Source organism: Protopterus annectens, chromosome 12.part0 (genome assembly GCF_019279795.1).
Source record: "Protopterus annectens isolate FY-2018-M chromosome 12.part0, PAN1.0, whole genome shotgun sequence".
In the NCBI taxonomy this organism is placed as follows: Eukaryota; Metazoa; Chordata; order Ceratodontiformes; family Protopteridae; genus Protopterus; species Protopterus annectens.
The window spans coordinates 151,925,475-151,938,971 of record NC_056746.1 but is presented as its reverse complement, the minus strand read 5'-3'; the positions used below and the strand labels follow the sequence as shown (position 1 = coordinate 151,938,971).

Genomic DNA, 13,497 nt, shown 5'->3' with positions numbered 1-13,497 from the left:
GGAAATGACTGCAGTTTATTTAGCTCTGAAAGTTTTTCTCCCCCTACTTACAGCCAGGTCCCCTTCAAATCTTCACAGACAACACCACGGTCATGTGGTACATCAACAAACAGGGGTGACCAAGTCTTACCTTCTCTGCAGGCTGGCAATGCAGATTTGGGAAGTAGCCTCACAAAACAACTTGTCTGCAGGCAGTCTGCATCTCATCCCAGGACAGCCACCAAGTGGATGCTCTCAGCAGATCGTTCTGTCTGCATCACAAGTGGATGTTGCACAGAAAAGTTTTTCTAGACATTGTCCACCAGTGGGGCACACCTCATATAGACTTATTTGCCTCCCCCCAGAACAGACAACTGAGAACATTCTATACAAAGGACCACTGCCCACTAGCCTGGAGAGTGGCTGCCTTTACCTTCTCATGGAAGGGACTATTTATGAATGCCTTTCCTCTCATTCAAAAGGTCCTTCAGAAAATCAGGAGGGACAATCCAAAAATTTTGATGGTGACTCCCTATTGGCAAAGGCAGCATTGGCTCCCCCTTCTACTATCTCTCGCCAAGGGCAATCACCTTAAGTTACCCCACAAGGTGGACCTACTCACACAGCAGAAAGGAGCTCTCATCTGGCGATACTTTGTCCAACACTCTGGGTGATAAACTTTTAGTACCCTTCAGACACCAATACTCTGAGGACGTGCTTTCTGTCCTGAGGGAGGCTAGGAAAGCTAGCGCAAGGAGATCCTGCATTTTAAAATGGGAAAAATTCTCCAAATAGTGTTTCCAGTCTGAAGGCTTAGGGATCCCTTTCTAGCAGATGTACCTCAAGTCTTAGCTTGTGTGTAAGCTTATCAAGGCAGGCCTTTCATACTCTTCAGTGAAAGTATACACGTTTCTGCTGTCTCTTCCTGCTTACCCTTAGATCCTCCTTTACTCTGCAGGCTAGTTGTTAAATTGTTCATGAAGTGGGTCTTGCACATCAGATCAGCGAGGAAGCCTATCACACAGCCTTGGGACCTAACCTTTAACCTGGAAAAACTCACACTGGCTCCATTTGAGCCAGCTAGTTCTGCATCAGTACAAATGTGCATATGGAAAACAATCTTACCGGTAGCCCTCAGCTCAGCCAGAAGGGTATTAGAGTTGCAGTCTCTCATGGCATGCCCTCCCTATGCTATCCTCCACAAAGACAGGGTGACCCTGCGTGCACCAATCCTTCGTTCATGCCCAAAGTGGTCAACGAGCTGTCCTTGAATCAGTCCATTCACCTATCCATCGTTTTCCCCTCCCCTACCAGTGACAGCGAGAGAATAACTCCATTCACTGGATGTTCACAGGCAGCTATGGTTTTACTTAGACAAAACTAAAACCATTAGAAAATCTAATCAACTCTTTGTATTCTTTCATCCCAGGGCCCTGGGTAAGGCAGTCTCCAAACAATCTTTCTCCTGTTGGAGCAGGAAAACTGTTTGCTTCTGCTACTCCTACCACGGCAAGGATTTACTTCAGGGAGTAAGGGCACACTACTAGAGCTGAAGCATCCACCATGGCCTTCATCCTGGAGGCAGCCACATGGTCCACTATACACACCTTTACCATACACTATAAATTGGATCATATCTCCAGAGCCAAAGCAGGTTTTGCTAGGGCAATCCTGCAGGGATTTCTGGAATCATTCACCTCTACCCTTCCTAAGCTGTGGTACTCTCCCACAGTAAGAATACTGCATCATCGGAATAGGACATAGAATAGTTGTGTAAAATCTTACCATAACTATAGATGTTCTTTTCCATGTTGCAACATTCCTTCCCTCCCCCTATCCCCCTTCATTCCTTTTCACCTGTCTGTGGGGTACCCTGGGGCACCACATAGACTTTGGTCACACTGGGCAGTCCATGGCATTTCACCAGTTTGGAAGACACCAGTTGGTTCTACCTAGTCTACTGTCATGGGATCATAGGAGGTTACTAGGCTAATGGCCCTTGGGCCCTTACAAGCCTAGCCAAGAGTTTTTTCCCCAAAATAAATATCGGTCAGCATCTGTCGCCCCTGTTAGTGAGGGACACAGGTGGAACCCCGGGGACGAATTTGTGGTTTCCTATCCACTCAACAAGGTTGCGCTTGAAGAGGGTCAGCAAGGTGCTCTATTTGACGTGTATGGGAAGTCTGTTCCAGAGACGGGGCAGCCTCTGGGAGACAAACCTGTCCCTACAGCAGGTGTTTGTTAATGTCACATATTAGGTTCAGGCCTTTTGGGCAGGTTGTGTGTGAGGAGTTAGACTTACGGATATGGGTCATCTCTAGTAGGGCAGGGTCTGAGATTGCCTTGTAGGTGAGAGAACACCCTTGAGCAGTCTGTGTGATACCAAGTAGAGTGATAGTGATTTGAGCCTGTTTGCGTAGAACAGGTGTTGGAGGCCATGGATTCTCTTTGTGAGGTATTTCAGTGGCCTTTCCAGTTGGTGCAAATGTGTGGAGAGGTACGTCCCAAACAGGGCGTTGTACTCCATTATTGGTCTAAATGAGGGAGGAGTATAGAGAGGTAATGACCTCATTTTTTCTGGATGCAGTCCCTTTACTTATGAGAGTGTCAGACTGGGCAGTTAGTTGAGGTCTGTGCGTGCAGATGTCACATTTAAGGTGCCTGGTTTATGGCCCTGCATGTGATGTCCCATGCACCAACAGCAACCAGACTTTAGCTTTTGTATAGGACCTGACGACTGGGTTGCCTGAGGCAGAGAATCCCACAGTAAGAATATTGCAACATGGAAGAGATCAACATCTATGGTTATGATAAGATTTTACACTGTTCTTTATGCATTATTTCATTGTATAATTAGTAAATTTAATTTTCTATGTAGCAAACCTTGGCAAATTTATTACAAAAGAATCATCTAGTATGATTTGTTAAGAACTTCAATCTGTAATGGGCAACACTTGCATGAAACTGGTTATTAAATATTTTATGCTGAGTGCTGTTAAGATCTCGAATCGCTATAGTGTTCCCCACCTTGCACATCAATGTAAATTGTAGAAAATACTGAAGCTGTCTCTGGTAGTGTTTTGTTTTTTTTTTCCTGTAGGTAATATCTGCAAGGAAAGGGGAATTTGAAACAGGATTCGAAAAAGGGGGTCAGACAAGAGAACATGCCATGTTGGCAAAAACAGCAGGTGTTAAACATCTGATTGTTCTTATCAATAAAATGGACGACCCCACAGTAAACTGGAGTTTTGAAAGGTAAGCACTTTACTATTTAGAGCGAATATACTGTATATATTTGGAAAAGCAAGAGAGCACCAAGAGACATGCACTTCACAATCTCTCAAATATGTGTGCACGCAGTTAATTTCTTACGTCTGGAACTTATTGTTGATAATGAGTTTTAAAATTTAAATGTTTTATTCTGTTTTAATATTAGTGACTGTCCAACAGCACTCCCTTAATAGCTGTGTGATGGGCTCCAAGGGTGCCTCAGTCTCCTGTCCAGTCCCAAACAAGGTCGGAGGTAGTCCTGGTGGAGTTGTGTTCATTACACCCAATGAAAAAGGAGAAGCATTGGTAGCAGCTGAGTCCGCCTTGAAGAGCCAAAAAATATGTGTGTGTGTGGGGGGGTAGCAATATGATGGTTAAAAAAAAAAACCTTGGGGCCCTTGGGTCCACAACAGTCAGGAGCAGCTGTGATTTAGTGCACCCTCCCCATTCCTAACCGTATCAAGAATGAACAGGTTCGCTTTTGCAAAACAGTGGGAAGGCATCATATGGGACAAATGGGTCTTGCAGACCATAAAAAAGGGTTGCAGACTCTTCCAAAAGAAACCAAGATTCCAGGGCATTCATCCCATTCAGTAACATTAGTAACTCCAGATGCTGTTATAAGCAGTCATTACTCAGGGAGCCAAAGAAAGTGTCTATGTTCTGTCCCAGGTTGTTTTGAAGTGCCAGTGAAAGAAGGATCCAGTAGACCCATTCTGGACCTCTCCTTTCTAAAGTTCATCAGTCCCAAAGCTGAGTATGTCATTACGGACACTTTTGTCCCTGGTTCTCCCCAAACCCCTTATGGTGATTTTAGTCCTAAAGGATGCCTGTTTGAACATCACCGTAACGAAGTTGAGCAGTCCGTTACTAAGATTCAAATAAGAGGGTGCTCGCCAGTTCACTTCCCAGATTTTGTATAAAGTGCATGGCTCTGGTCATTAATTTCAGCAGAACGAGGGTCTTTCACATCTACACCTACCTAGAAGTTTGTCTCCTCCTTTCTCCATGCAGGAAATCAGAAGGGCTCTAGAAACTACATTTCACTGCTTTAGCTCCTTGGGATTATCTCTAATTCTCCGAAGGTCCCATTTGCACCCTTAAAGACCAGATTCCTTTCTGAGCACTCTGCTAGATACAAACACAATCCTGCTTTTGATCCAGTACTAAAATATTTCTGTCTTGAAGCAGATCAGCGCCAGGGCACTAGACAGGAGTTTTAAGACTTATGGCCTCTTGCTTTCTTATGGTTCCCCTAACAAGACTATGTGAGGAAGCTCCTATGGTACTTCAGACAGGTGGCGCTGGCATGTGCAGTGATTGCATGTACCCCCATTTCCCTGTTACCCATTACAAAAGAGCTTTTGTAGTGGATGGGGTGACACTTGCTAAATAGTCTCTTGTTTCCATCCTGAAACAGACTATCAGACTGTCGGCAGACTCCACTGACACTCACTTGGAAGCACATAAATGGGAACAGAGTGCATTCCTAACTTGAAATAAGCCATTCAAACATAAATAAATCAGCATAAAAGATGGTGATGGCAGTAATCCTAGCCATCAGAAATAGTTGTTAAGTGGGAACTTTGCAATTCCTGACAAGACAGTACAACATTGAAGTAGCAGATCAGCAAACCAGAGGGATGTACTATCCTATGCAGATGGTCAGTATCAGCATGATAACTAACCTGGATTAGCAGGTCTGATCCTCTGGGCCCAGTGTTTCCCATCATGGAAGAATGTTTTGGCAGGCTATCTGGAGAAGAACACAAGATAGACCCCAACAAATGAATGTTAAACAGAGATTTTAACTTTGACTTGTTCCACAAGTGTGATGTACCAGAAGTGGACCTTTTTGCTTCTCCAGATGGCAACTGAGCAAATATTACACAGGATTCCCACAAGAGAGGCCTGAGTGACAGATACCTTTTTCATATTCTGGACAGGTGTGTATCTGTATGCTTTCCTGCTATACTCTTGATCCCCAGGGTGTTATAAATGACAAGGGAAGAAAAGCCAGAAATGCTAATAATACTATAGTTTTGGCTGAGGTAACATGGTATGATGATTATTTGATCAGTGGTGAAGTAGCCTTAGCAGTATGGGTTTGTTACCTGTATCGAATATAACAGCTGGCTAGCTTCCAAAGCCTTCAGGGCATCTTCCATGTGCCCAAACAGTCCGCTTGAGCTGAACTGCCTAAAAGTTAGGGTTTGGTACCAAGCCTTTCAGAGCTTTCCTGCTGCTGAAGAGAGTGCTCCATTGCTGGCTTTCGAGGATCAATATTAGGCCAACGCATTGCTAGGCAGATAAGTTTCCTTCAGAGGAAAAATATCTTCCACTTGATTTTTTTTTTTGACAGAAATCACATTTTTTTTTTTTTTGTTAAAGTTAAAAACTCTACCCTAGAACTAAAAACAATGTTTTTTCATTCTTTGTTTCCTAACCTATTTTAACACCTCAAAATCACTCAAGTGGTTTATTTGTAATTTTAGCCTGTTTTCCACAACATGGCTACCAGTGGGGCTTGATGTATCAACATGATCTTGTACTCCCTCAACCCTTTCTCTTTCCCATAATACTTTGTATGACTCATGCCAGACATAAAGACGTAACTTTGAATTCCCATGCCATTGACATATAATGGGATTTGGGAGGGTCACTGTTATTTTCTGTACCTTCTGTAAAAGGACTGCTGCTTTTCTGTCTCTAATCACCCTCATTTATGTTTGGGTCAGACCTTCATTTACATTATACTTAGAAGATATCCAGCTACAGCCAGAAAAGTAACTAAATTTCAGGTCTTTGTTCACTGTATTCATGATAACTGTTACAACACCCCACATGAAAAATTCAGTGGTCTGAAGTCTCTGTACTGCTAGCATCAACATCCCCCGACATTTCAAATACCAGTTTTGGGATTTGTGAAAAGGTACATTTTGCGGTGGAGACCTCAAATTTCTAAAAATCCAGGACTCCCAGTCTACCCTCCCTGCACACCAGCACAGTCATAGTAGACACCCCAGACTTTGCTTGGGGAGCAGTGTCTTTGGGAACAAAAGGCAAGGTCTTTGGAACAAAAAGCAGTGACCAAAATGCACAAACATAATAGATGTTAACTTGTAAAAATGCTGTCAATTCTTTCAACCATTTGTGTCTTCAGGACTTTGTGTTTGTAGACTAGAAACCAGGCTATCAGTGGTAGCCTAGGATATAGATTTTTTTGCACAGTCTTACTCTACAAACATCTTGAATATTGTCAGAGCACAATTGTGTGACGGACAAGTTAAGTAGGGTAAGGACAGACCTTCATAAATTGAAAATAAATTGGGGAATCTACCAAGATTTGATAGTTGTGGGGAGTACATGGAATAGATATATTTGCCTGTGCCCATAACAATCATTTGGCAGAATCTTGCTGTGAGGCCGCATGCAAGAAGGCCTGGAAAACAGATGTATTTGCTTTTCCTTGGACCCAAGTGCTCCTCTATGGTTTTCCACCCTTTCCGCTAACATCCAGGGAAATTCTAAAGATTCAGAAGGACTCTCCAAAGGTTATTGCGGTGACTGCTTTTTACCCAGGCAGCAATGTTTTTCCCTTCTTTTGGAAATGGCCAGGAAGTAATTACTACAAGCTTCCTCACTGAAGATCAGGGATGTTTGATTCGTCCCAGTCCTAGGCATATATGGCTGACTGCTTGGGTGATGGAAATTTAATACTCTTTAGACATCTTTTCTCTGAGCATGTGCAGCAGGTATTATTTGAGTCAAAAAAGCTTAGTACTATAAAACCATATATTAGCAAAAGGTTTCCTAGATGGTGCCAACAAAATGGCTATTATTTCTCTGTTTCTACAGTATTTGTGTGAGTTGCTGCCCAGTAGCCTTACTCCGCAGTCAGGGTTCACTTGTTGGTCATTTCAGCATGACTGCCCATGGACCCTTTCTTTCAAGGTAACCTCACATGAAAATATTTTTGAAAAGGGTGTGATATATGAAGCCTCTTAGAAATCTGTCTCCTGCTAAGGATCTTTATTTTGTGTTAGAAAAACACTAAACTTTGCTCCATTTGAATCAACAGTTCATCAGGCTTACTTGAGGTTCTTCACGTAGAGAACAGTCTTGCTCTTCTTGCAGATGTCAGAGCAGTAAGTATCTGAGTTGCAAGCTGTTATGGTGGGTCAACCTTATTTTCCACAAAGGTAGGGTTTCCTTAAGATGTAATCCTTCATTTATGACTAGAGTGGTGTCCAGGTTTACCTTAAGCCAAGCTGTCTGTCTCCCTGTTTTCTTTCCATAACCTAAAAATAAGGGAGAAATGATACTGCATTCCTTGTATGTCCACAGACAACTTGGGTAGCATCTTGACTGAATAAAATCTTTCAAAACTAGTCATCAGTTCTTCTTTTGTGAAGTAAGAAAAAGGGCAGTATGTGTCCAAACAGGCTATTGATGTCACTGTCATTCTTCAACCTGTGGGTCTCTGATCCAACTCAGACATTTTCCATGCTGAAGAATTGAAGCTCGAGCTCTTCCCGTCCTACCCATAATGCCTCATTCCCCCAGCCTACATCAGATCTCATTTGCTGCTCGTAGAGTAAGCTTTGAGGTTTTGTCGTTCAAGAGCTCCTCTGTTTGAGTGATTGTTGGTACAGACTGTAAGTTTTTTAATCTTGAAAATGTTATTGCTATATTTTTCCTACTCTGATTCATTGCTATCATTTTTTTATTTTCTGTGATTTCATCTGGTTTCTGTCCACCATAACCCTTCCCGACCTCTCTACTTATCTCTTTTCTTTGTTCCTGTAATTAAACAAAAAAAGTCTTGATTTCTTGCTTAGTTGTCATGGCAGAGCCCAAGTCTGATTCCAAGACGGACAAACATTTAGGATTCAAGACTCTGTGGGCACAAAATCCTGTTATCTGATGCACACAGGGGAGTGTGTGTACTGTCTGGAACCCACTCATCTGGATAGTTTATGTGCTGTTTGTACAGCTTTCTATCTGCATGCTCTGGCAGATCGGAGAAATAAGTTGATTCATAAGGACTGGCTTCCTCCTCTGATGTTCCTTCTACTTCAGGGGCTCAACCCCCTTCCTGGAAGCAGAAGGAGATGCAGGAAACCAGGAAACATTCCCTGGATAGGTAATCTTTATCCTTTTTGGAGCCAATTAAAAAGACGCCAAAGTCCACGGAGCAGACCCTTTCGGCTCCACTTGCCCACCTCTGAGCCAAATGCATAGATGGAGAGATCTCTCCCCAAGAAATCTTTGAGACCACCTTCACACACTTTGCCCACCAGATCTTCTCATTGTTTATCTGAGAATGATGTGGATAGACTGATGAGGCAATTTCTTCGGGCACAGATTCAGATGGTGGTTTTGCCAGCTCAGTCCTCCACAAGGTACATGAACAGACTTCCCCTTTCCTCCCTGTAGGTCTTTCTCTGATACGGCCTTTGGTTGTGGCACCTGCTGGTGCATTAGTCCCAAGAGCCAAGACTTTGAGCTGATAGCGGTGATTACATTGTCTCCGGCCTCCTCGACGCATTTGGCTCAGACCGCGTCTGTGCCTAGCATGTCTCGGAGCCGTATCCTCGATGCTGAGTCCAGGGGTTGACTTCAATTTTGAAGTTTTTGGAGCCGTTGTTTCCCCTTGGATCCTCTGAGTTCGACAGCTCGGCTCCAACTCCCCCTTCGCAGTGGAGGGTTCCGGGTGCTGGAGGGGCATCCTTCCTGTTACCTTTGGCTGCGGAGGGACAACGCTGTGGTACGCCGAGTCCCTCTGCTGTCGAAGTGAAGGAGAGAGTCCTCTCTCATCCTAGGAGAACCTCGGTTGTTTCTCCTTCGGCACAGTTCCCTGCCCACATGGATCCTGTGTCTGAGGCCTTTGATCTACCATGGGGACAGCTGGTCTTAGGAAGCCTGCAACCCATTCCTTCAGTGGAACCCCAGTTTTCTACTGACACCTCCCCAGAGCATCCCACCGAGGAGGCTCCTCTGAAGAGATGGTGTAAAAGGAGGCACCTGGATTCCCCCCAGGAATCCCTCACTACTGCCACTGATTTTGAGGAAGGGGAGGGGTTTCCCAAGATGTCCACCTGAGGATGTTCCCTTTGCGGACATCCTAGAGATACTCCACCAGTGAAGTGGTTAGTCTACCCTCCCCTCCAGAGGAAGCAGTGCTGCTGGAGGCTTTTGGGTTTGGCCCAGCTACTTCCTGGGTGTCCCCCCTGCGGATGCTCTTATCAACCTTGTATACACCAGGACATGGAAGGAGCTGGACACACTGGAGCCCATACTGAAGAGGGCTGAAAAAATTCTTAGTGCACCTACAGATAGGACACATTGGACAAAAGGGATTCCAGTAGTTATGTTGGTGATGCATGTGGCTTTCTTCTATTGGTGATGTCCGGACACTTGTGGCTTTCTTGTATTAGTGATGTCCGGGCACTTGTGGCTTTCTTGTATTGGTGATGTCCGGGCACTTGTGGCTTCCTTGTATTGGTGATGTCCGGGCAGTTGTGGCTTCCTTGCATTGGTTATGTCCGGGCACTTGTGGCTTCCTTGCATTGGTGATTCCAGTAGATGCCATGGTGGTTGCAGCAGTCGCTAAGAAGGAGCTGGCTCAGGAAAGCTCCTCTGTCCATCCCCCTAAAAGGAAGTCTAGGGCTATGGACAGGTTTGGCAAAAGAGGCCACCTTCACCTTACGAGCTTTGAACTACTTATCCCATTTCACTAAGCTACAGAGAGACCTTGTCAGAGAACACTGTAGCTCTGCCTCGGAGTTCATGTCTGCCAAGGATCAGAAGACCTTTTCTTCCAGAGTGGCCACACTACAGTTTGACATCAAATGCATCTATAAGGTTGATTTCCCACATTGCAGAGAGTGCCTCTAGGGAGGCCAGTTCGGGCATTACCATTAGGCACCGTGCCTGGATCCGGCTGTGTGACTTTGCGGAACCTTTCAAGGTGTCATTCTCTCTCCTCTAAATCTAACTTCGAGTCCAAATTGGCCACATCCACAAAGGACAATCACAAGGCCTTCACATATGTCCACAATCTCAAAGGCAACACCCAAATCTATTCTGAAGTATTGGCCAATAACACCACATACACAAGTGCTATAGATATAGCCAACCTGCTGGCAGACGGGTTCAGTGAAAATTTCACCCTCGTCCCCCCATCAATAAACCAGGACATCCCCAGCACCTGTCCCCCTTCTCTTATCACCAGAGAGCAGGTCCCTTTATGTGCCCCCTCAAAGACAAAAAATACAGTCTCCATGGGACCTGATAACATCCCTGGCTATATCCTACATGAACTCTCTGCTCCATTAGACACCCTATTCAACAGAAGCCTGAACACCGGCTTCATCCCAGCTGAATGGAGGACAGCCACCATCTTTATTCTACACAAAGGTGGAACATCCACTGACCCAGGCAATTATACTCCCATCAGCCTAACTATCCTGATCTGCAAGGCCATGGAATGCATTATCATGGACCTTATAAAGAAGGACATTGGCAACCTCCAAACGCTTGACCCCACATAGTTTGGTTTTGTCAAAGGGAGATCATGCCTGTTAAACTTGGTTGATTTTTTTGAAACAGTCACCAAAGCCATAGACAAGGGGAAGATGGTGCACACCACTTACCTTGACCTAGCCAAAGCCTTCGATACTATTCCCCACTCGAGCATAATAGATAAACTCTCTCAGCTAGGCATCAACCCGTATGTTATCATATGGGTAGCTAACTGACTCACTGATTGAAACCACGCAAAATAGGAGAAGCCACCTCTAGTAGTAGACCCGTAACGAGAGGTGTACTCCCAAAGATTGGTCTTGGGGCCTCTGCTGTTTGGGTTATACTTTTCTGAGGTGCAAGCCAAAGCCAGTGGTCTGTAGCTGTCCAAGTTTGCAGATGACTGCAAGCTGAGCACTGTCTTGAATTCTCCTAGTAATGTGAACATCCTCCAAGAGGGCCTTATCCAAACTAATGACTGGTGGCAGAAACAGGGTCTCGAACTGAATGCCAAGAAGTGTATTATTATCCCCTTTGGGGAAGATGTCATCCCCACTAATTATTACATTAATGCCAACGTACTAAGCATGCTATCAGTCGTGAGGTACTTGGGCACCCAGGTTGATAGCAACCTGACCTTTGACCACCATGTTGCCTCCGTTGTACGGAAGGCTTTCTACATGGCCCACCTCATAAGTAAGGGTATTTTATCCAGGAACAAGGAGGTCATAACATCCCTGTACTCCTCCATTATCAGACCCATTATCGAGTACGGTGCCCCCTTTGGCATGTACCTTGCCAAGCACATGCAGCAGTTGGAGAGACCACAGAGGTTCCTGACCAGGAGAATCCAGGGCCTCAAACACCTAGCCTAAACAGATAGGCTAAAAGCCCTGTCCCCTCTACTCAGTCTCAGACTGCTCAGAGGTGACCTGTGTCTGGCATACAAGGCCATTTGAGATCCAGTCTTGATGGAGTTGCTGCATATCCGTAAGACAAACACCACTCGCACAACCCACACACAAGGCCTTAACCTGGTCTGTGACATTAATAGAACTTGTTGGTGGAATACATTTGTGTCCCAGATACTCCCTCATCTGTGGAATAGATTCTCTCTCCATGGCAAGCAGAGTACCTTTCTAGCCCTCTTTTTAAGAGGAACCTGGATGACTGGATGGGAAACAGAAAATACACCCCTGGGATCCCACCTGTGTCCCTGCTGGACAGGGGAAACAGGTGCTGTCTTTGAGGGAACATGAGCAAAATTCTTGGCTAGGCATACAAAGGCCTCCGGGCCAGTAGCCTAGTGTCATCCTATGAGCCTATTCGTCAGTGTACCCTTCGGATCATCCTTGTTAAGCCCAACACACACTCCCATTGTGAGAAAGATGGGAAGACCTTGTCTGCCACCGGGATCCATTTTTCCACCCCACAGAGGTCCTTTTCCAGGAACCAGCATGGGTGGGAAAATTGAGGTTCAAGAAATCTCAAGGTCCTTTTAGGAATCTCAGGGAGACTTTTCCCTCAGAGGCAGAGGTGGTAACAGTTAGAGAAATGCTGCCCCCATGGCAGAGGGGGTTCGCAGAACTCACGGTCTCAAGATTCCTTCTTGGACAGATCCTTCCAGATCTCCTGAGCAGTTGCCCGACTTTCCTCCTCCGGAGGCAGTCAGGGGATGCTTTTCCTTGCACCCATAAACCTGGGCAGCCATCACGAATGATCAGTGGGTGCTAAAGATTGCATTCATAGGATACTTTATTCCCTTTTCAGAAACCCCCAAACCAAAGTCTCACCTTCCCAGTATTCCACCTAGAGGGGGGACCTAAGGCCGATCCTGGACCTGACTGACTTGAACAGATCAGTAGAGAAATTGAAATTCAGGATGGGTAATGGTCCAGTTAGTACTACCTGTTTTGAGACTGGACATTATCAGTTCAGATTGCTTCCATTTCATCTCACCACAGCCCCCAGGGCATTCAACAAATGCATAGTGGTTGTTGCAGTGCATCTCAGGCTGCAGGGATTCAGTGGGTTTCCATATCTGGATGACTTGGTCCTAGCCACTCCAACCAGGCATCTACTTGTTCAAGCCAGGGATTATTTGCTACAGTTAACACTCTCTGTAGGTATAATCAATACACAGAAATCCCAGTTACAACCAGTACAAACCATAGAGTTCATAGAAGCACATCTAGACAACACTTAGGCCTGTCTCGCGCCGAACAGGATTACAGGTTTATGATTACCTAGCAAACAGATTCTAGCTATCCCAGCTGCCATGGCAAATCTGGTGCTCAGGGCTTTGGTCTCTGTGGTAGCTACAGTAACTCTTGTTACCCACAGCATGCCTACATGTGAAAGTATTGCAATGCACACTAGTGGTCCAGTGGTCATTACACAAGCATCCCTTACATCTTCCAGTCAGACTGTCACGAGTATACAGAGACTCCTTTCTTTGATGGCTTCATTCCCCAGAGGTCATGTAGGGATGGCCTTTTGTTCTTCCCCCTTCCAATGCCACGCTGACCACAGACGCTTCCCAGAGGGGGGGGTGGGCATTTTCTGGGTTGGACGGTCCAAGGCATGCCCCCCCCCAGAGAAACCAAATTGCATGTCAGTGTTCTGGAGATGAGTGGTCTTTTAGTATTGCAAGCACTACACAGCTTTCTTCCTCTAGGGGCTATGGCAGTGCAGTCAGGCAATGTGTCAGTAGTCTGGTAT

At 45.3% G+C, this 13,497-nt stretch overlaps 1 protein-coding gene across 2 annotated transcripts in view; it reads left to right on the top strand.

The window, feature by feature from the left end:
* GSPT1 (G1 to S phase transition 1) overlaps positions 1–13,497 on the top strand; it is a 960,922-nt gene that overhangs the window by 534,322 nt on the left and 413,103 nt on the right. For both annotated transcript variants that reach the window (XM_044089181.1, XM_044089179.1), the window contains one exon: positions 3,080–3,234. In XM_044089181.1, coding sequence (XP_043945116.1) covers positions 3,080–3,234 — 155 coding nt within the window. The remainder of the gene's footprint in view (positions 1–3,079; positions 3,235–13,497) is intronic.